The 22,386-nt window shown below is 50.9% G+C and overlaps 1 protein-coding gene across 1 annotated transcript in view; it reads left to right on the top strand.

The window, feature by feature from the left end:
* LGR6 (leucine rich repeat containing G protein-coupled receptor 6) overlaps positions 1-22,386 on the top strand; it is a 70,737-nt gene that overhangs the window by 36,765 nt on the left and 11,586 nt on the right. Inside the window, exons 4-6 of the mRNA XM_072355915.1 lie at positions 95-166; positions 10,462-10,677; positions 16,083-16,154. Coding sequence (XP_072212016.1) covers positions 95-166; positions 10,462-10,677; positions 16,083-16,154 — 360 coding nt within the window. The remainder of the gene's footprint in view (positions 1-94; positions 167-10,461; positions 10,678-16,082; positions 16,155-22,386) is intronic.

Consider the following 22,386-nt stretch of genomic DNA (forward strand, 5'->3'; position numbering starts at 1 on the left):
AGCTTCAGAAATAAAAGTAACTTTCTTCCATTTGGCCAGAAAAACTTTTGTATTCTTTATAAAGTTTTTCTTTTTTGTTTTCTTCTAATTATAGGATGCTGCAGAACAATCAGCTGAGTCGCATCCCTGCAGAGGCACTGAGAGATCTTCCAAACCTCCAATCTCTGTAAGTCATTAAGAATCAATGCTGCAAGCTGTTCAGTCCCTCGGGGGCAGGACTTCCCAGCACTTGAGTCATTAGTTCCTTTGTCGAGGATGTTCTGTCCCTTCTTCCTTTTCTTTTCCAATTAAAGCAAAGATTACTGTCACTTAGCATTGAAGGGAGGGTGGTTTTCATGGCAGGAACACTGTTGTGGTAAAGGATGTTGAAATTACAGCTCCCCATGTGTGCATAGTGACGAAAAGGCCACCAGAGCCAATGCACTTTTCAAGGAATGCTGGAAAATGTCCACTCAGGAGGGGCTCCATCCTCATCACTGCAGATCACAGCGGGGCAGGGACCTGATGGGCACACAGAGGAGGAGCAGCTGTCAGCACCAGAACCCTACCCACACAAAGGGCCGTATTGCCAGGGTGGGAAACACCTTAAAACACTTGTAGTGATTCAGGCACGAAGCTGAAGCTGTGATGGTGCTCTTTACTCATTTAAAGTAACCAAAAATCACACAGCACTGAAACACACAGTTTGCCCAAGAAGGGGACACGTGGAAGTGTAAATGGTGTGTGCAAATAAAAAGACACTTTGCACTTTCTCCACTTCCCTGAGGACATCTGAGCACAGCAAAGGGCCCACAGCTTGACCGGTGAGAGCCCAGCACGGCTGAGAGGCACAGCTCTGCTGGATGGGGACATTTCTGCACACAAAGCAATGTGTTTTGCAGAGGTTTGTCCCACCCCTGTGCCACACACTGCTGCAAGCACGACCTGCTGGTGTCCATACTGTGCTGCTCCCCCAGGGGAAGGCACTGCTCTCAGGGCTGCAGTTCTCCTTCTAGCTCACACTTGAAGTAGAGATGCTTTTCCTTCTCACCCCATTCCAACAGGGCAGTGCTCCACTGAGATGGAGGATGCCCAATGTGAAAAGCAGCGTGGACAGTCTCTGTGTCTTTAGGCAGGTACAGAGCTGAGGTGCTTTGCTTGGATGTCACCGTGCTGCCGTGACTTCTCTGCCTAACCTCAGGCCAAGAACCTCCAGCAGAGCTCTGTGTTAGAGAGATCTTTTTATTATTATTATTATTATTTTTCTAGTATCTGAGTCATTTTCCACACATTTATGAGACTCCTGTGTATTTGTTGCCAAAATGTTAGCCAGCCTGGAACACCCATAAGACACCACAATGCAGTTTCTGAGCAGAACTGGTTGGGCTATCTGAGGCCCAGTGTGCTCCTTATTGCCCAGAGTCTATTTGTTTCCATTCCGAAGGGAAGTGGCCTCATGCTGCACCATGACAGCTCCTGGGTTACCAGACCTGCGTGGTATTTCATGGAATATTAACTATCTGCATTGCAAGCTGGAGACTCAACTGGGCAGAACGGGCAGCAGAACAGGGGGGTGAAAATGGGAGCCAGCAGGAGTGGGGTGGAACAGACAGCTCTGCTGGACAGAAAGGGACTGTGTGCTGGTTGTTGTTCTTTGCATTTGATGTCCATGTTCATCATTCTGGGATTCAGGTGGGATCTGAAGGGAAATTACGTACCTTATGGACATGAGAAATGGGGTTCTGAATACTCGGCTCTTTTCTTGGGAGTTGAGAACAACAGTTTTAAGCTTAGCTCTGTTTGTAGGACTAACCAGGAAATTCAAGGGATGAGACTGAATAAAGGGCACAGAGCGGGATGCCACTGTGGGACAGGGAGAGACCGGGACTGACTGGAAATCAAGCTTCCTACCAGGCATTGGGGAAGGCTTGCTTTATCAAGGAAGCACATTGGAGAGCCCGTAGGGAGGATTAGAAGGAACATGCACAGCTGATGGCAATGCTGTGAGCCCTGCGAGGGGTGCCAGTGCCTCACGTCACGCTTTGATCCCGCTGTGATCCCCTGGCAGGGTGCTTGGTGCAGTAACAGCATAGTCGTGTGTCAGTCTAATTAACGACTTTGTGGTTTGTGAGCACTTACCTAAAGCAGATGGGCACTGTGTCTGTTCCTGTGCCAGGCAAAGGGAGTCCAAGGTGTTTCAAAGTGAGCAGGTGCTACGAGTTATAATTACCAGGCATGCAAAGGTAGAGAAAGGAAAGAGAAAAGAAACCTGGTGGATTAAGAGATCAAGATAAACTCTTCATTTTTCTTTTCCAAACACTCATGGAAAGCGATGGGAAGAACAGGCTCCTTCCGGAGCTTCCTGAAGATCAGCACTGCAGAGGAGCTCAGTGTGTTCTGGTTCACCTGGGCTGGTGTTAGTGTTGGATGTTCCTCAGCCAGGGGCAGGTCTGCATGGACACAGAGCACCCAGTCACATTCCTCCCTGCTGGATAAAGGCATCCACTCATTCATCTCCTGACCCATAGGAGCTCGTTTCTCCTCCTGCAGAGAACAGGCTCATGGAGGCCCCAAGCAGCCTGGGAATAGAGCCTGGACACAGCTGGCACAGAGGCACTGACACATCCAACCTGCAGTGGGACATCAGCAGGGTGAGGGGTTTGTCTGAGCTCAGCTCCTTGTATCTAAGCAGTACCTATTGGTCAAGGGAGAGAAATAAGTGTTTTGGGGGGAAGCTCAGAAGAACCCTTCCAGCTGAACTAATCCATTCCACTCCATTCCATTCTAAATGGTACTTCTAACTAAAGTAATATGGATCCTCCAACCCACCGTCTTGCCATCCTGGGATCTTTAGCAGGAATGTTATGGAGTCTTAAGGAAATTCAGCAGACTGCTTCATCCCCTGTCCCTCGAGGCAGGTAATTATTGTTACATATATATACATAGAGATTAAAATGCAAAGAATGACTTAGAGCAATTTGCAAACATGTGGACTTGGACATTGACAAAGAAAGAAAGCTTCCCACCTGATCAGTTTCTCACAAGCATATAAATTCTTATGACAGAAGGAAGGAAAAAAGACTTTGGAATCACCACAGCCTGAAGAGCTCTCTCAATTCATTCCTCATTCCACATCTTTGATCTAGTTGAGATTTAGCAGTTTGCTGTTAACAGCAATAATCTCTATAAATCACAGGCGATGCAGTAAGGCTTAAGAGAGGTGTTGTTTCCATTGAGTGATGGGAGGATAAAAGCTATAGGAAGAAGCAGATGTCTGTAAGGTCAGCTGTGCTGGAACGTGGCATTATGGTGGTCAGCCTGGGTCAGGTCAGTTGGGAAGCCAGGTGGCTGGGACAGGAACTGATGGCTTCACGCTGGTGCTGTGACTGCAGTGTTGGGTCCTTCCCTTGTGGTGGGTGGGTGCTGCCAGGGAGGAAATCAGTTCTTCTGAGTCATCCTCTATGGCTTCACTACCAACCATTCAGGTAAGCCTCCACTGTGCCACATCTCCCTCAGGCAGACCAGGTGGATTCACTCTTCTGACTTTAGCCATCTTGATATTACTCATCTCAGGCAGTCAGCAGTGGGAAATGATCAGCATCTCCAGGGTGTGAATCATCCTTGCTATCTCAGAGCCCTGTCTGGGGGGTGGATGGTCTTCTGGAGCAGTCTGGTTTTCCCTATTGGCTACGGAGAGACCCTAAGTGAAAGTGGTTTCAACTTCGACATGAATAACATTGGGTGAAATGGGGTTTTTCTACCTCTGGAAAGTGAAAAATAGTAATAAAAAAAAGCTCCTCTCCTCACCCTGCACACACAAACACCCCATCAGAGCACAAGTACCAAACCAGAGCTGAGCATCTCTCATCTTCTGCAACTCTCTGTATATAACCCACCACGTTCTTGTGTGGCTCTCCTGAAAACATGAATGCAAGGAATTTCTCTGCACTCCGGAGCTGTATCAGAGAGGAAAACACCTTTCAGGAAAGGTGCTGTCTTGACTGCCCTCCCAGTGCCCAGAAGAGGGAGATGAGACCCAGATGTTCCATGCACTGAATGTGTGAGTGCTCCTAATGAACCATGGTGAGTGGGAGCTGCTAAGTCATGGCCTGCATTGAGCCCCTGGGGAAGGGACACGGCCAGCCCTGGGAGCACAGGTGGAAGCAATTCAGGTTCCAGCCCTCTCTAAGCCTCTTTTAAGGTCTGGCTGCCACTGGGGAAGCTGCCTGGAGATCCCTCCTTTTGGAGTATTCAGCAAGCCCTGATCCTTGGGATGGGTGAGCAAATCTTTCTTTAGCTGGATTGTGGCCATTGCTTTTTTGGGGGTAGTTTAGAATCTGCTGTTGTCTATTCCTACACATAGAGAAGTTTGAGGTGAACTGGAGACAGGAAGTCAAATAAGAAATGAGCAGCACATTCGAGTTAGGCATATATATGCATCATTGGGTCCTTTGCGTAAGACACAGTGCTGCTGTAGGCTGCTGTTAACTTTTGCTCTCTGCCTCTTTCATAACCCAGTGGATTTCAAGGAGCAGCTCCACCAGCAAGGCATGGGAGTGTGGGAGCTCTTTGGCAAACACCAAATATGAAGAACCTCTTCTGCTTGGTCTCTGGCTGTTTCTGCCCCTTCTGTTTTTCACCGTGGGCTCAGGGGGTGATGCCAGGCTCCCAGGGAGAGGGCAGATCAGGGATCAGCACAGCAGCTGCCCGCCTGTCAGCAATTTCCAGAATTGCACAGGGATTTTGGCAGTCCTTCTCGCACGGTTCTGACCTGAGGGGTTTTGGAGGTGTCTGCAGCTGGAGATAACAAAGCCCTCTTGTCTGTACCAAAGGCACTTTGTGTGGAGTCTAGGTATTGCTCTGATTTCATTTCCTGAGCATCCCTCATGGAGGGCTTCCCAGAGTTGCATGTCCCATTAAGCCAGGAGTGAAAACTCACTGCGTTTAAAACAGAGCCCTGCAGACTTTTCCACCAGGTCCTGTTGCCTAGCCAAGGGGCTGGGAACGTGTTTGCAGCTCAAACCTTCATTCATTGCCTGGGACGGTAATCACAAGAGTTCTTAGTTTGGAAATGGAAACTCTTGCAAGTCTTTCTGGAGGGCTGTGAGCTCTCCTGTGGCAGGGGCAGAGGGCCGAGGTTTGGAGCAGATCTGCAGGGCAATGCTTTCCACATTGAATAACATGAGAAGTTAGAGTCATAGAATGGCTTAGATTGGAGGGGAGTTTAATGACCATCTGGTTGCAGCTCCCCAGCCATGGGCAGGGCCATCAGCCCTCAGGACCCCATCCAACCTGGCCTTGAATGCCTCCAGAGAGGGGCACCCATAGCTCTGGGCAGTAGTGCCAGCACATCCAGAGATTGAAGCTACTTTCCAAGCTAGCAGTGCAGCCCCTGGCTTCTCTTCTCCTGTCCCTTTTGGTACCTACTGATAGAAGGAGTCCTTGCTCATCACCAAGGCTGTTTGGGATGGCTCAGGGATGCTCTGTGTTCCCAGCTCTGTGCTTGGCAGGAGGGGCCACATGCATGGAGCTGGCTTGGAGAAATCCAAGAGTCCTTGTAAGCTGCTTTGTGCAGCTCTGGGGCCATCCTTCCTCACTGGGCCCTCAGTTCTGAGCACAGTGAGCTCCCAGGAGCTCAGAAGCCAGGTGCTGACTCAGTGCAGCTGGGAGCTTTGCCTGAGAGAGGAGCAGAGGTGTTGGCCATCCTCATTACTGAGTTATCAGAGAAGCTGAGCTGCAGTGACATCATCTCCTTCTTATATTACTACAAGGAACTCAGATGCTATTATGGGATAGGAGGTAACTCAATTGAGCCTTTCAAGATAAACTCAGACAGGAAGAGAGACATGATTGCCCAAAGGCACCAATTAGACGTTTCTGGTGAGCTCAGCTCTGTTCAGCAGACAGATGCACACTGGGGTAGGCAGAAGGCAGATCACTCCCTGAGGAGTCTGGGAAGAGTCCTCGCTCCTTCGGAGGTCACAGCTCTCTCCAGACCCTCCTTTCTTTATATTGCTACAAGGGAAATAATAGCCAAGTGTGTTGCAGAAATGCTGGGAGGATGGATAGGCACCTGAAGCCATAGGGTCCTGTTGTGGTGGTGCTGTGGAGCCTACACTGCAGACGTGTGTGCACAGTCTGTGCAAGGCATCCAGGCAGCTGCATTACCAGCTTTGCTGTGTGCAAGGAAGGAAGAACAGCATCCACAGTCAGGGTGTTTCCTGACAGTGGGGCATTGTGTGTTCACTAGTTCCCAGGTGGCAGCTCTCCCTGTAAATGCTGGGAAGATTTGGACAAAGTTGCTTCTGCCCATCACAGATTTGCATCACATCTGCTATGGAACAGAGCATTTCTGGTTATCCACTGCTATTCAATTCTGCCCATCATGTTGCGTACAGCAGGGTGTGTGTGCTCATAGATGTCCTGGAAATGCACTTGCACATCCTCTGAAGTGATCCTGGAAGCAGCTCCTGAAATGAGACTGATCTTGGAAACCGCTGGGGCTGTGACACAAGAAAACAAAGAGCTCAGTTGATTGCTTGACCAGTTAGAATTGATACAAACCTTATGATGTGTTGGTAACTGCAGGTAACCACTACCACCCACACCTCCCAAGGTGGTGTCACTGACTGCATTGGTTTGACTTCTGCACACTGAGTAGGAGGAATATGTCACTTGAGGGATTTTTCTCTTTAGAAAAGGGTTTCCTACCTGCTTGATTCCTTCTAGGAATGCTTTTATTCCCAGAATGGTCTCTGGACTGTTCATGGAATGAAGACAGGCACATCTTGCCCAGGCCTTGGTCCAATACTGACAGTGCTCAAAGCAATGAAGTGGCTCTTCATAGCCCTTGTGAACCAGCACCTTGCTGGGTACATATGCACCCACACAAAGGTTTCCTGGTGCCATCCTGCACAGGGAAGGGTCTCCCCTCTCCCACCTTCACAGGTCCCTTTGGATTCCCCAAGCTGTGACTGCAGCAAAAGCACCAGCAGCTGTGTTTGGTGCTGAGTGTTCCTCCAGCATGGCTCAGGGAACAAAGATCATAAAGGCAGAGTTGTAAACCTAATGCCAAGGGGTTTTCTTTCCAAGCAGATCCCTCTCCTCCTACTCCAGCAGCTTTAAAATAGAAAATGGAGCAAAATCTGGGCACTTTGAGGATGTTTTTGGTTTTGGCCAGGCAGCACACCGAAGTCATATCACTGCTCTGTAGCCACTAATAGTAAACTCAGTCCTAAAGCCAAAAGTGAAGGCTTTGAGCTGATGATGATTTTCATATGCCATCATTCTTCGGTGTCCCTCTTCAAGTCGGCCCCTTCCTGCACCAGTCAGGGCATGGCTGTGCAGTGCTTTGGCTCCTGGTTCAGCCTGTGAAGTCCATGCAGACATCTGGGGACTGTGGTGTGTCTCATCCCCTCTGCAGACCTACAGCACCGCCTGGAGCACACATGGCACCAAGTCCCATTTCCAGTAGCCTTGCCAAGGAGATGTCTTCTGTTAGCAACAAATGGGTTAATGCTGTAAGGAAACCAACTGAGTGATTTGGTGAAATAAAGAGGAAAAAAATCTCTGTGGAAGGTGAGGAGCCAGCCCCAGCCTGTGCCGTCCCATTTACCCGCTAATCGGCCCAATTATCTTAGGTATAAATCATAACAGCAAACACTTACAGAGCCAGAGTCACACACTGAAGAAAGGAGAGAACTGTTGGGTTGGTTTTTGTTTAGTATAATTGGGATAATTACTAACAACTCCTTGCCAAGAACTTCAGCTTTTCTCCTTCCAGAAGAGAGTGGAGAGCTGTCTGAAAGCCATAGCAATTAGCAATCCCCACATGCACAGCTTTTATTAGAAAGAATGCACCTCAGTTCCAGAAAGAGCCAGCAACTCCCTGGGGAGGAATTAACCAATCCAGAGGTCTTTTGGTAGCAGGAACGTGGCCATGGCTCGCTCTGTGCTCCCTGTTCCCTCACTGACACTGCGAAGGCACATCAGAAATTCTCTGCCCATCAGGATGGAGGTGGAATGCCTTTAGATGGACCCTTCCCTGCTCTTTGTTCTCCTCCTCTGGCTCCATGCAGGGCTGAGAGATGGTTCCAGCAGGCTGTGGTATCTGAAGGGATGTCCAGCTTATTGATGCTCCCTTTCAGTCTGGCTGAGGCCTGACTTGGGCACTGTGGAGCAGATTGAGGCAGCAATTATGTGGCTGGAGCAGACAAAGGAGGCAGACAGCATCTCCCAGGGACTGCAGCCATACCTCTGAGCACCTCAAAGAACTCTGTCATTCTACTTCATTAGCACTGCTCTGAGAACAACAGGACCATGCATGTGAGAGCTCAGTAGTACTGGGGGCACCCTGAATCCATGAGCATATCTTGCACCACCAGAAACCATGATAAACCCATCTTGGGCCACCAGAGACCATTATGAACCCATCCTGGACCATTACAAACCCATCTTAAAACATCTTGGACCAACATAAACCAATCTTGGACCCTCTTAAACTGTTATGAACCCATCTAGGACCATCACAAACCCATCCTGAACCACCACAGACCCACTATGAACCTCATGCCAAGGTATCAGCCCTTGGCTCTCTTTCAGCATCTCCATTTCTGAAAGCTTAATTTGATTTTTGAAACCCGCTGAGAAGAGTTACGATGTATTTTCATTGTCTGCTCTTTAATTAATTACACTTGAAAGAGAGTATTTGCTTTAAAAACAATTTTCAGTAAACATATAGGGATTAAGTAAGCGGCACTATTTTATTTCTGAGAAACAAACGGTGATGCCAACAACTAACAGAATTCTTATGCTGAAGAAGGAATGGAAAAATTAAGCAAAGATTAACATTTCCCACACAAGTTTTAATTTTGGTCAAAAAGTTCTTGTTTGTCCCAAAACATTTTGATGAAGACTTTCAAATAGGCTCTTTAATCTCACCCTGAGCTGCTGCAGGGTTTCCTTTCCTTCTCTTTGTTCTTTGAGTTTGTCTTCATGGGAAGATGAGTGGGGCTGAACTGGATGAAATGGGGTAAACTGAGGCAGAAAGCGCAATGTGCTCTTCAAGTTGAAAACATACCCTCTTATGTTGGTGTTCTGAGCAAAAATGCAAACCTTGTAGCAAGCACACTGAGCTTTGGCTGTGATGTCTTCTCATCTATAGCTCCCCCTTCCAAACCAAGAGAGCTGAGGGAAAAACCTCTGCTGAGAAATAGAATGAGCTGCTGCAGGCTTGAGCTTTAGATGGGGGTTTCTAGGAAGTGCATTCTGAATTGTGTTCAGTTCTTATCAAAAATATCACTTTCAATAGCTAAAAAGACGAGCTTCTACCCCACATTCTTCTTGTGGATGTCCATGGATCCAAGGACTGGGCCAGGCGGTGCTGCTCCCTGCCTTCCCTTACGCTTTGATAACAGGCGCAGAGCCTTCCCGTTGTGCATTTAAACTCAGAGATCCTTCAGATGATTTGGAGGAACACGATGGGCTCTGTCAGCCAGGGGTGGAAATCGGAGTTTTCTCCCCATTGCTATAATTGGTTCCTGGTAGTCCATCCAAATCTGAAATGTTTTCCTCTTAGATCTGGATTTCGAAACCGACAGATAACGCATTTAATCCACCTCAGTGCTGTTGAAATGAGATCTTTATGAGAGATGATTCCCAAGCCTATTTTTTTTTTTTAACATTTTTTTCCCCCTATAATAAGCTTAATATCTTTTGGCTTCTCTCTTTGTTTTGGAACAAAAACAAGCCTTAAAAATTACAGATTCTAACCAAATTAAATTTCTGCTTTTCAATTGCCTTAAGGATTCCATGACTTAAAAAAACAAAAAAAAAAAACAAAAAACAAAACCAAAACAAGGACAATTGGTGAATGAAGGAGAAAGAAAGGCCTGGACTTGTGCAATATGGAGCTCACAGGATTCATTCCTGCGCTGTGACATACAGTCTGAGTCGCTTCTGGTGTTTCCTGCACCCCCAGCTCTGCAGGCAGTGCTGGCTGCTTGGATCTCACACAGGGTGCTGCTTCTATCGCGTCTTCAGGCAAAGCATTTTCCTCTCGAATGGGGCTCTTCCCACTTTGCTTGCTTTGCTGTGCATCCTGCAGCTGTGGGTGTGAGCAGGGCACCCCAAGCAGGGCAGTGCTCTGTGGGATCATGGCAAGCCTGGCCCTGGGGAGCATAGCTATGATGCTCCTTTTTAAGTGGGGTTGGAATGGACACCTGTTGTATCCATATGCAAGGAACCAGTCCATCCGTTTCACTTCCATCCACCAGCAGCACCTCATGGCCATCAGGAAGGAAGAAGTCTGGTAGTGCAGGCAGGACCCTGCACTGACCCTCCCGTGCTCCCCCCACCCGATCTCCCTGGCCATCGATCCATCCCACCTCCCACCAAAGGCTCCCTTTGCATGACGCTGTGGGCACTTCAAGCAGTGCTGGATCCATCTCTCATTCCTCCCCACCCTGTTTGTTTCTCACCCAGACGCCTGGATGCCAACCTCATCTCCGTGGTGCCCGAGGAGAGCTTTGAGGGGCTGCAGTCCCTCCGGCACCTCTGGCTGGATGACAACGCGCTGACGGAGATCCCGGTCCGAGCGCTGAACCGCCTCCCAGCACTGCAGGCCATGACGTTGGCACTCAACCAGATCTGGCACATCCCTGATTACGCCTTCCAGAACCTCAGCAGCCTCGTGGTGCTGTAAGCTTCTTCCATTTGTTATCCCTCCCATCCTCTAACTGGGACAAGGTGCTGTGACCATGTCCATGCAGCAGTCCTTCTGCTCTGGGGTTGGTTGACAACAGCCATGGAGCCCACCATGTTTGATTCTGAATGCCAAAATATCTCATTTCTGTCTTTTTTTCCCCCACCTTTTCCCAAGTGGGGGGGCAGCCAAAGAGCTCCCCATCCCCTTCCAGAAAACACGATTTGCCTTAAAGAAAAATTGTTTGCCCTCTGGAAACAAAAAGCAGATCTTTTTCTGCTGGAAAAAAAATAATAATCAAACAGTAAAATTCTTCTGATTTCTACGAAAACTTTTCGAGCAAATCCGGTTCTGAGCTATTGGGCTGAGCTCAACACCTTGTCCACACCTCACACGTGGCTGTGATGCACTCCTGCTGTCCGTGCTGGGATCCATCCCAGTCCTGCAGTGCACACTGCTGGCTGCTTGCATGGCAGCGAGTGAGCAGCAGCATTTGGGAGCACTGGGTCTGGGTGGGTGCATCACCTCCATGGAACACAGCAGACAAAAACCGGTGCTGTTGTGCCGGGAGGTGCATCCCGTCCATCAGCAGAGCCCTGGGAGCTATCTACTGCTTTAAGGAAGTTTACATGTGCAAATGAGCTAGTCATTAATTTTGTTGTGTTGATTAATAAGCTCGGGTGCGATTGCCAATGAATTGGGAGCTTTTGTATCTACACGAAATGCTGTCAGTTGGGTGATGTGCTCGTTGATATCGGGGTGTGAAGAAACCTCAGCATGTGGTGCCTGGGGAAAGTGTGGCAACTATTTCACTTTCAGAATGCAAAGTGTGTGCTGACACATCTATCACAGAGAGAGCCTGGACAAAGCACAGCCCAGAGCTTTATTAACATCAACTTTAGGCAAATCATAAAGACTTACTGAAGGGAAATGCTGGGAGCAACTTGAGAAATGTCAAATAAGTCGTTTTCACCCACAACAATGCCCATTCTACCGGGGTATCCCATGACCCACAGTGCAACCACTTCACTCAGCATTAATAGCTGGCACGGAGGGTTAGCTGACATTTGGGTTGTTATTTCAGTCTCCAAAGCGTGCTGCTCTCATTCTTGTTTATCCCATACTCTGAGTGAGAAGCAGCTCCTTAATTAAACAGGCAAGCCCAAGGAATAAAAGCCATTGACCATGAGGTCGCGAGGGAGAGAATAATGTCCCACCACAGACAATTGGAAGGGAGCAGATGTGTGGTCCTGCTGGGCGCTGTGGGACACGGCACAGGATTTCTGTGGGCTCACCAAGTGTTTGGCAGAACTGCCCCCATTAATCTCTCCATGCTGCCATGCAGACCCCCGTCAGCAGCAGTGGAAAGTAACCCTGCGTTCTTCCTGTGCCCCTTCCAGGGATGTTTCCCCACCCCAACTCACCCACTGAGCTGAGCACACGCTCCCAATTGCTGGCTGAGGAAGGCAGTGGGGTTTGCAAGATTTTCCCTACTGGCATATAAACGATGTGCACATGTGTTCCTCTGCAAGGGGCCGAATGTGCACAGTGATCACAGAACGGCTTGAGTTGGAAGGGGCCCTTAAAGGCCATCTGGTCCCACTCCCTGCCATGCACGGGGACACCCACAGCCCCAGCAGTGCTCACAGCCCTGCCCTGCCTTTGTGGGGCTGCAGGGATGGGGCAGCACCGCCTCTCTGTGCAGCTGGGGGAGGAGAGCAGAGAGCAGATGTGGAGGAGCGTGGGGGAATCTCCTGCTCACGGTGTGATGGACGTTATGGGCACGGCCTGTCCTGGGGCTGAGATGTGCTGCTCCTCCTCCACCCACCTCAACGCCTTCGGGAGAAATCAGATGGGGATCCTGCAGTGACCCAGAGAACCAACATCGGAACATCCGAACCTCAGCCTGGAACACCTTCAGGCCTTCACTCGTTGCTGATCAGTTACACCTCAGCCGAGGAACTCCAACAGAGTTGTGAGTGCGATGGATCAGAGTGCCAGGATGGACCTCTGCAGCACTGTCCCACCTGTGCAGTGGGGATGAGCCTCTGCCTGGGAAGCTGATGGTTGGTGGGCAGGGCCAGACATGTGCAATTCATTAGCAAGAACAGCACTGCCTGGAACATCTGGGCCTCATTCTTGGGACCTTTTTAATTTGCAAAAGTGCCTTTTCTCATGAGGGCTGAGTTTGCTGCCTTGGGAAAAGTGAGTTTCCTTCTCCAGCACTTGAGGAAGAAATGAATAGTGCTCCAATGCTGACAGTGTCACTTCTGATCAAGCTTTGTTCTCTGCCTGACAAGTCTAATGCTTGTCCTGCACTGCTGGGAACAATCAGTGGGAATTTGCACCGTTAATGATTTAGATTTCTCTATTTATCCATAGCCAAATGGAGGAAAAGGACAGATTTGCCACAACAGAATGAGGAATTCAGCGTGGCAATGGCTGACCCAGTGGCAAAACTCACATCAAGTCAGAATCAGCCTCATTCAAAATCACCCAATGCAAATAACTGATGGAGAATGTTTGCATTTGTCTTCTTCTGAAGATGAAAAAATGAAGTCGTTAGGAATGAAAGAAATGGAGAATCCACCACTTCTCTTTGTAGTCTGTCCCAGTGGTTAATCACCCTTAGTGTTAGCAGAAAGAAAAAGCTCACATTTCCCATTCGAATTTTCATTGGCTTTGACTTCAGACATTTGTTCTTATTATTCTTTTCTCTGCTAAATCACAGAACCATTTCAGTACTCATTTTTCTGACCAGGAGGGATCCTATACATTCTGCTACGCTCGTTAACCTGATCTTATTTGTAATAAACAGAACAGGCTGAGTTCTCTCACTCTCCATCCTGGTCTTTCCCATCCCTTGGGTCCCCGTTGCTCTTCTCTGTGCCCAATCCAAATTATCATCATCCATTTAACAGTGTGGGTACCAGAAATCCACATAACCTTCTGGAGCTGCTTTCACCACCGCACTGCCCAGATGGAACATCCCTTCCGTGCCCTCTTGTTGATGCAGGCAAACAATTTCCTGAAGCACATCAGCTATTTTTCTTTACTTCTTGTCTCACTAACCAAAGGACTAAGCAGGATGAGGCACCGGGGATGGTGGCAATTTGGGCTCTGCAGACACAGCGTGGGTCCCCCAGGCACAGCAGAGGAGCTGTGGAGATGCTGGAAAACCCAACTAGTCAAAACGCCAACCAACAGAAAGCAATGGCTGCCTTGTTCCTTCCTGAGCAAAGCCATTTCATGGGTGACTGTCCACAACCAGCCCTGTCCTGTGAGGCAGTTCTGCACATGGAGACACACAGACCTCAGTGCTTGCTAGCTTGACTAAGGACAGAGTGAACCCTATCTCCAATAGGAGAGGTTCACAGCCTTCTCTTGTTTGTGCATCGTGAGATGGTTGTTTATAGCCCAGAACCAAACATCTCTATCTGCCATACCAGCTGTAATTTACAGGGCAGAATATAACGCTGTGTGGGCTGAGCTCAAATTGACAAACATTAGAGATGTTGCAATTCCACTTGTTAAAATGTGTTTACCACTGGAGGAAAAAAAAAAAAGGGCAGGATGGAAGAAAAGAATGTCTTTTCAAGTGTTTACCTTTCCAGTTTATATTGCGTTCAGACTGGCTTGTTTCTATTATTGCCATGTGGTTGGATAATGACTCCAGACTTAAGCCTGGACAACAATTTTTCTTATAACTCCCTTTTTCGGTTGCTCTTAATTTTCTCACCAACAAAGAACACCCTTCGGATGACTTCCATTACTCTGCCTCCAAACAAAGCCCATTAGATTCAAATATAAACACAGCAGGTGTTGGCTTTTCAGTTCTCTCTCCTTGCCTGATGGGTAACAGCAGTCATACTGAGCTGCTCTCATGCTCCAGCCCAGACAGAATGGACTCTTCGTGCCACCCCAGCACAGCCCCAGTGCTCAGCATCTCCTCACACCGAGCTGTGGGGTCGAGGGATTCCTGTGATGAGGGGGAGCAACTCCAGATCCCAAACCCCCCTTTGTTAAATGCCATATCCATTGTTCAAAGGGACGCAAGCGACTGGCACTATCTTGCACTGGAGGTGTCAAATGAAGAGAGGACAACACGATCTGTGGCCAACTCATAAAGTGTGAGAGAGGAAACCATTTGGACACGAACTGCTTTTCTTGTGACAAAGAGAATTCCTCCTGCAGGATCCCAAAGGAGCAAATGTATTTCATCACGCTTCTCTCTCTTCCTTTCCCCTTACTCTGAAATGTTTGCACATCCTCATCTCCACAGCTCGCATCCATCTTGGGCTGCTCTCTGAGCTGTGCTGCCCTCGAGCCTCCCAGCTCCCTCCTGTTTTACCCCAAGGATTTGGCAGTGGGAGCTGTGTGCGCTCAGCCAAACGGCTCCCACTTGAAGCCAGGTGGAGTGAGAGCTTTTTCAAGCTGAGACAGATTGAGATCAAGCAGCAAATAATGAAAAAAGTCATTGATCCACCTGCCAGTGTGCAGCCTCCCGCAGGCTCTTGGAAGGAGGGGTTGGACGAAGGCTGGTGCAGCGCTGGGTGTGGGAAGGGGACCCCAAGGCAGCAGCAGATGAACAACACGGGGCTCTGTGTTAAAGGAGGACCTGAACTGGTGGGGAAGCCAACCCTGATGGAGATCAGCAGGAGTGTCCTGACATGGGAGACCTTACCACCACTAAGACCTTACCCACCACTGTGGTGGACACTTCTCCATGTGGGCACAGGCTTCCCCAATGTGCTTGAGCTGGGCTGGCTGAAGTGCAGGCCGGGCAGCAGGGACGTCTCATGTTTGATGATCTTTAAATTCTTCTTGATGATCTTTAAAGTTTTTTCCAATCTGAGCCATTCTATGATTCTAAAACTTTCTTTGCAATCAAAGTGGAGCTAATCCAGGACTGGAAGGATTTTCTTTTCTTTTTTTTTTTTTTTGTTTTTAAAGGAACAATAATAAACTGTGACTAACAGGATGATTTGGAACTCAAAGCCTTCTTGCTGCTATTAAGGCTCTGAGGAGGCTGAGTACAGCTCTGCCCTTCGGTAGCACCCAGTGCCTATGAAGTCACACAGCTTTGATAGGGTTGGGTCCAATGCATGTTAGCTCTGCAGGCTCCAATATAAAGTGTTCCTTTAAGGTTCACAATAACCATTTTCACCCAAATTTAAGGTCTTAGGAAATGCCTGGACTTCCTGGGAGAACAGGAGCTGCTCCATGAGCACTGCTGCACCTGGCATGTGCCCCACGAGATGGGAGAGGGCGCCTTACAGCACCCCTCACCATCCCCACGCAGTCCACGCTCAGTTTGCAGGCTGTCCCTGGGCCACACAGCTCAGGTTGGCAGGAAAAGGTCGTCTCACATCTCCAGTGAACAGCTCTCTTCTGTCTGCAGGCACCTTCACAACAACCGCATCCAGCGCCTGGGGGCCAACGGCTTTGATGGGCTGCACAACCTGGAGACGCTGTGAGTCACCTTTCCCCCTCCCCTCTGTGTGTGTTCCTCCCTGGTGTGCTCTGCCCCTGCCCAGTGCTGGGGAGCAGTGTGTGTCTATGGGCCCCTCTGAGCTCCCCCACGTCCTGGTAAGGCCTGGGCTGCCTCCAGCACTGCCCCCAGGGATGGGCCGATGTCTCCATGTCAGCTCCCACTGCATGTTCCCTCTTTGCCAAGGATGGGGCAGGACAGACCTGGATTTCTGCCTGCTCCTGTGTGAGCCGTGCTGCCACTGCAGAGGGGTCTGCAGGAGAGTGGGGGGCTCTGAGCTCAGCAAACAAACCTGCCCTCTGTGCAGTGCTCTCTCAGTGTGTTCCCAGCTCCTCACCACTCACTCACAGTACCAAAGCCTCTGGAACAGCAGATGCTCCCCAAATGAGGGGCTGGATTGAGCACAGGGCTGGTTGTGTTCGTGGGGATCTGTGCAGCATCTCTCTCTGAGATGCTCTTGTGTCACCTGGCAGCACCCAGAGCCACAGCCCAGGAAACACGCAGCAATGGAGCAGTCTGCACCAGGACAGCTTTACCCTGCAGCCACGGGGCTGGAGCCACCCCACTGCCCTTACCCTGCAGCTCCTGTCCCTTCTGAGCAGAGAGACTCAGGGGTTTTGCCCTTTGGGAACAGGGCTCTGCTCGAGGATTGCTCTGTTCAGGCTCTCATGGCCCAAACCTGAGTTTGTGAGTACCCCACATCCTCCCCGAGCCTCTTGGGGCTGCAAGACAGTGCTATGGGTGAGCTCTCCTGGAGCTCCTCCTGGTCTGACTGTGCTGATGGAGCACCTTAGGAAAAGACAGAGAAGGCTCTTAGCCCTGAGCTCTGATTCCCAGCCTCACATAGAGTCAGAGCTCTCTGAGGGACCTTTTGACTCTCCATGGATTCAGCACCCATTCACCCCACAGCAGAACTGTCCATGTGTGGTGGCAAAGAGCAATTTGGCTGCACCAGCAGAGCTTCCAGCGCCGCAGCTCCCTTGCGTGTGGGGACTGCTACGGCCTCCTGCACGTACCCTTTAATTCAGGTTATGATTACATTCTGTTGACAGCACTTAGCACATTTTCTTGGCTGGTGCCGGCAGAGCTGTGCTCTCAGTTACCCCGTGGGTGTTACCTCCTGGAAGGCTGCAGGAGGGAAGAACTGGTGAAGACAGAAACATCTCCGGGCTTCCTAAAATGAGTGCTTGTGGCCAAGTGCTGATTATAATCCAGGCACAATGGTTGAAGAGCTGTAGAACTTGAGAAGAAAGAATCGTTTTGGGGGGAGTGCAGGAAAGCTCGCAAAGCTTTAGATGCAGAAACCGAAGGGAAACTTTTCTCTTCATATTCAGCCAGACAGGAAAATGTCTATTTTGGCAAATTCTGGCAAAGCTTTTGGAGAAGCAGCACCCGACTGGGCTGTGGGGGAAAAACCCATCATGGATGAGCCAGGCTGCCAGCTGCCAGCCACCTGAACTGGGTGACCACAGCCTCTTTTCACCTTCTGCAGATGACACTGTCATAGAATCATAGACCCTCCAAGGCTGGAGAAGACCTGCAAGGTCATCCAGTGCAATCCTGCAGTGAAATGGAGAAGGAAAGAAAGGGCTCAGGGGAAGGGTGAATGACCCTGGGTTCTCCATACCTTGCAGCATCTGACATGGGGCTCATCAGATAGGTAATGCCGGACGCAATGGGCTGGCCCTCCATTTCCCCATGGCATCAATGTTCCATAGAGTGGACCTGGAAGGGAAGGTGGGTGCACAAAGGATGGCCCAGCCCTGGGATGGAAGGGGCTGAAAGGGGCAGCAAACTGAGATGTGTCTGAATAACTCGGTGACTTCAGAGCAATCCCCTGGGAGGAATCCCAAGGTGGATTTCTGTGTTTCAGAGCTGCCCGCAGCTCCCAGCAGCAGCACGCTGCATTTCCCTGCCTGCTGGTTGCAGCCTCGCCAGCACCCCTGAAGCAAAGCAACCCAGCACAAAGGGCGACTGGAGGGGATGGAAGGGTTCCTGCACTGATCTTCCTGAGTCTTTCTCCAAAACAAGAGCAATTCCCTGAGAACACCTGCGGGCTGAGAGCTTTGAAAAGGAGAAAGTGGTTTTCCTCCCATCAGCACTGCTTTGCCCAGGCATGGAGAGGCAGCGCTGCAGCCCTGAGCACGGCTGCCAGGCAGAGGGACAAGGAGAGCTGTTGGGGCTGGGAGCGGGCAGCTGGGGCAGCATGCAGGGTCCCCCATCACTGTGTGCCCCCACTGCTGCCCACCAGTGCCTGCTCAGGGCTCAGCTTGGAAGCAAAGGTGGCAAGGGAGAACTGCAAAGATAAGAAAGTCGGATGGGCAGTGGCTTTCCCAGAGGTGCTGCCCAGGGTTGTGCACACACAGCACTGAACTGACAGCAGCACTCAGGGCTCCTCCCTGCTCCGGTGCAGCAGCAGACAAAGCCCTGGCTCCTCAGACTGCCCCATCCAGGTGGGGATGTGATGGTGGATGTGGTTCTGAGTGGTCCCACAGCCCCCACCCGAGCTGACCCCACTGCTCAGTGTTTCCCCATCCCTGCCAGCTCCCCCCTTTGTCACATGAACCACTTGGAAGGAGTAAATCTTCATTCATTTAAAGGCCTCTTGATATATATATATTTAATAATGCTAATAAATTAAAACCATCTCCCGGGAGGGCTGGATCCCAAACTGGCTGCTGTGGGCAGTCGTGCTGCCTAACCTTGCCTCACAGGAAAAGCTCTGACCACAGCTTTCACAGCACGCTGCCCCATTATCCGGGTAATTAGCAGAGGCTGTAAACGGAGAGCAGAGCTGGAGCCTCCTCCAAGAGCCGCGTTTTCTATGGAAGGAGAAAAGAAAGGGCGGAGGGCGGAGCCAGCCCAGGTCACCGCATTTCCCCGGGTTATGCTGTGCTGGAAGGCTCATCCCCTTCTGTTCTGGACCCCTGCAGGACAGTGACCCACCCCCTCGCTGTGCAGCCTGTGCCAGTGCATCACTGCAGGGCAGAAACTTCTAATACTCAGAAGCTCTGCTCCCCGTCCCGTCCCTCTCTTCCAACGCTAAATTGCTGCGAGGGGTGCAGGTCTGTGTCCCACGGGGGGCTGGGGAGGTCCCCATATCCTTCCTTTCCTATCCGCTGTACCCGGCGGCTCTCCGCACCCCGCTGCTCCCCGTGCGGGGCAAAGCGCGGCCGCTCTCCGCCCTCTCCTTCCCGACCCATCAGCCCCGCGGTCATCGTTTGTGTCCCCCCCGGGCTCCGCTCTGCGCTCCGCTCCCTTTGTCTTTCTTTAATGGTTCGTGCATAGCAGCGCCTGCGCTCCCGGGACCCCCCAGGAGATCCGGCTCTCAAAGCCTTGTTTCGACCTTGTTAAATAAATCACACGGAATTGAAAACACATTTAATTCAGTACCTTCCTCGGTTAGAGAGCAGACAGCAACGCTGCTTGGAAGAGACACATTCTGGGCACTGCTACGTTTTTAAATGGAGAACAGAGCTCCAGGACCGGCAGCTGCTGACATGCAATGCGGGACATACAGACGGGTCCTCCTCTGCATGCGGAGCTCTGTGAGCCCCACGGGATGTGCAGCACTGTGTGAGAGGTCCGGTGCTTCCAGGCTGGGCTGTCAGCACACAGATACCAACATCACCCACAGCTCTGCTCCTTCGGGGCACCCACAAGCTTTGCCATCGCATCCGAGGTGCTTCTAAACGGGCATTTCTGGACCACGTTTGCTCCCTCCAGTGTTGCCCGATGGGTGAATCCCACCATAGGGCAGCTCTCTGCCCTGTGCGCTCCTGGGCACACACCTCTCAGAAGTCTCCATTTAGGGTTTGTGCTGATGTGACAGGAGAGAAGCGTGGCACCAATGGCTGCTCCTGGCAGCGCTGTGGGCTCGGTGAGCAGTCCAGCACAGCACCATGGCAGAACGCAGCGGGTCGGCTGGGCGCTCACCGCAGCCTTTCCGAGTCCCAATTAAATCTCTCCCATTACAGCAGTGGTGATTACTGGAGAGCTGGCAGTGCAGGGCAGGAGGGGACGCAGCACCGCGGGCTGGAGGCAGCGTTGGGACACAAACAGTCAGCAATGTACTGACTCCCGCTCTTAATTGTGTGCATCTTCAGGTTTATTAGCTGCAAATTTGTGGTGTTTTGTGGCTTATGCAAGAATTTATAGTGCTGCATAATTGCTTTTCTTTCTTTTTTTCTTTTCTGGCTTCCTGCGTGGAACCACTAACAGCCCCTAACAGGCAGAAAATTGACCTGAGTCTCTCTCCCCTCCTTCTCTTTCTGGCCCAATTTGAGGTATTAATAGTGCTGTCGGCTCCAAATCAGCCCAGCACTTACAGCCCAAAATAGTTGCGCCTTTGATGTTGATTTGCTTTCATTTCTACATAGATGGGGCTGGTTAAGATCTTCCTGGTTAAGGTCTTCCACGTACAAAGCTGCAGGCTCACTAGAAATAACAGCAGTGTGAACTCGGCTGCTCTGCTGTGCTCGGGCTGAGCAGATGCCCTCCAAGGGGTTTGTGTTGCAAAGCAGAACAGAGCGGTGAATAGCAGATCTTTCACGTCTGGTTTCTGTAGAACCTGTGGGCTGCGTGACTTTGATTCCAAAGGCTTTTGATGGTGGGCAGAACTCCCTTCCTCGTGCCATTTTAGTACTCCTGATTCTCTTCCCACATGAGGTTTTATGAAGTTCTCCTATTGCTTTGGGGCGAAGCTATTGCTTTTGGGCTGTGGGGTGTTGGTGTTCTCCAATCCGGCAATGCTGGAGTTGGGTCCACTGTCCCAGACACACCATACTACAGCCCTGAGATCCCATATGCAGTGTGAAGTCCCAGGGCAGCTCTGAGAGCCCTCCACACCCCTGCGCTGCCCCACGGCCCCCTCTGCCCATGGGCCACTGCAGTTAGTGGGGACAGTGTCACCTGGCGGCAGGTTGGGCCATCTGCAGCCATCCCCACATCATCTCTAAGCTGGATGCTGCAGAAAGGACCTGAGGGTGGGGTTGTGACCATTGAAGTGTTGCGACCAGCAGAACATTGCCAAAAAAGCTCAGATAAGCCAGGGAGAGGGAATGGACACTTGGAAGTATCCATCCACCCCCTGGAAAGAGGCTCAGAAGGACCCGAGGACCGAACTTTCCTACATGAGCAGAAATGTCTGCTCCTGTAGAGCTCCTCACTGCCACCACTGCTGTCCAGCGTGATGGCTGGGGACCATTTCTGGGCCACTGCTTGAACGAGGGCTGGCATCGAGCTCTGGGAAGGAAAAGGAAGAGACAGGGAAGCTGCCCTCAAGTGCTGCCCTGGGTTTGAGGCCTGGGACGAGCTGCCCCACTGCTGGGAAGGGTTGAGGGCCAGGGAGCACCACAGTGCTCCTCACCCAGCACTCAACCAGATGGGCTCCCCACACCTGGCACAGGGCAGTGCTGGAGGCAAGGCTGCACCAAGAGCAGGGACAGCGCTCAGGAAGACGGTAATGAGGACAGATAGGTTTATTTCCAGGCAGGGAACTCACCACATTGAAAACCAGGAAGCACCGGCAAGAGCGAGCGTGGGCACATCGCCTCTCCTCCTGGGCACAGCGGCATTGCTGGCGGCCAGGCTGCAGCAGCGTGACTACACCTGGGTGCACTTCCACTTCCCAACAAGCCCAGCACATGCCAGGAGCCGGCGGTGGCTTTTCTTCCCCAGAGGGATCTGCCGAACACAGCCCTCTTTGTGTGCGCTGAGTGCAGCGGGGGAGGCACGGAGATGCTGCCAGGCTGGGAGAGGTGTGTGCTCACTCAGGAAGAACGGGTCCTGTGCGTACTTGCACACACATCGAGGTACAAACAGAACGTTCATCTGCTGATGAAAGAGCAGCCTGCCTGGAAGAGACCCGGCCTGGAAAGGAAGTGCATTTCTAGAGAAAGACGGGCGCAAATCTTACAGCGTGCTGAATTACCCCAGTCAATAGCATTGGGTACAGATCCAACATCTCTGTTTGTGAATCAGAGGTGATGTCAGTTCTGTCTCTGTTGGGCAATACTTCCCACCTGGCGGCTGCTCGCAGGCACGTCGGGTATCGCCGGAGATTTACCATGGGAGCACCCAGCGGGCAAAGCCAAAGCAGTGACACAGAGTGACCTCCATGCAGGGATGTGGGCAAAGGAGACCATGGAGGGTTGAGGGGGGCTGCAAGGAGATCATAATGGAATCGCTGTGCCTGGGCCCAGGGGATGAGGAT

The sequence above is a fragment of the Excalfactoria chinensis genome, chromosome 23 (genome assembly GCF_039878825.1).
Source record: "Excalfactoria chinensis isolate bCotChi1 chromosome 23, bCotChi1.hap2, whole genome shotgun sequence".
NCBI classification, from domain to species: Eukaryota; Metazoa; Chordata; class Aves; order Galliformes; family Phasianidae; genus Excalfactoria; species Excalfactoria chinensis.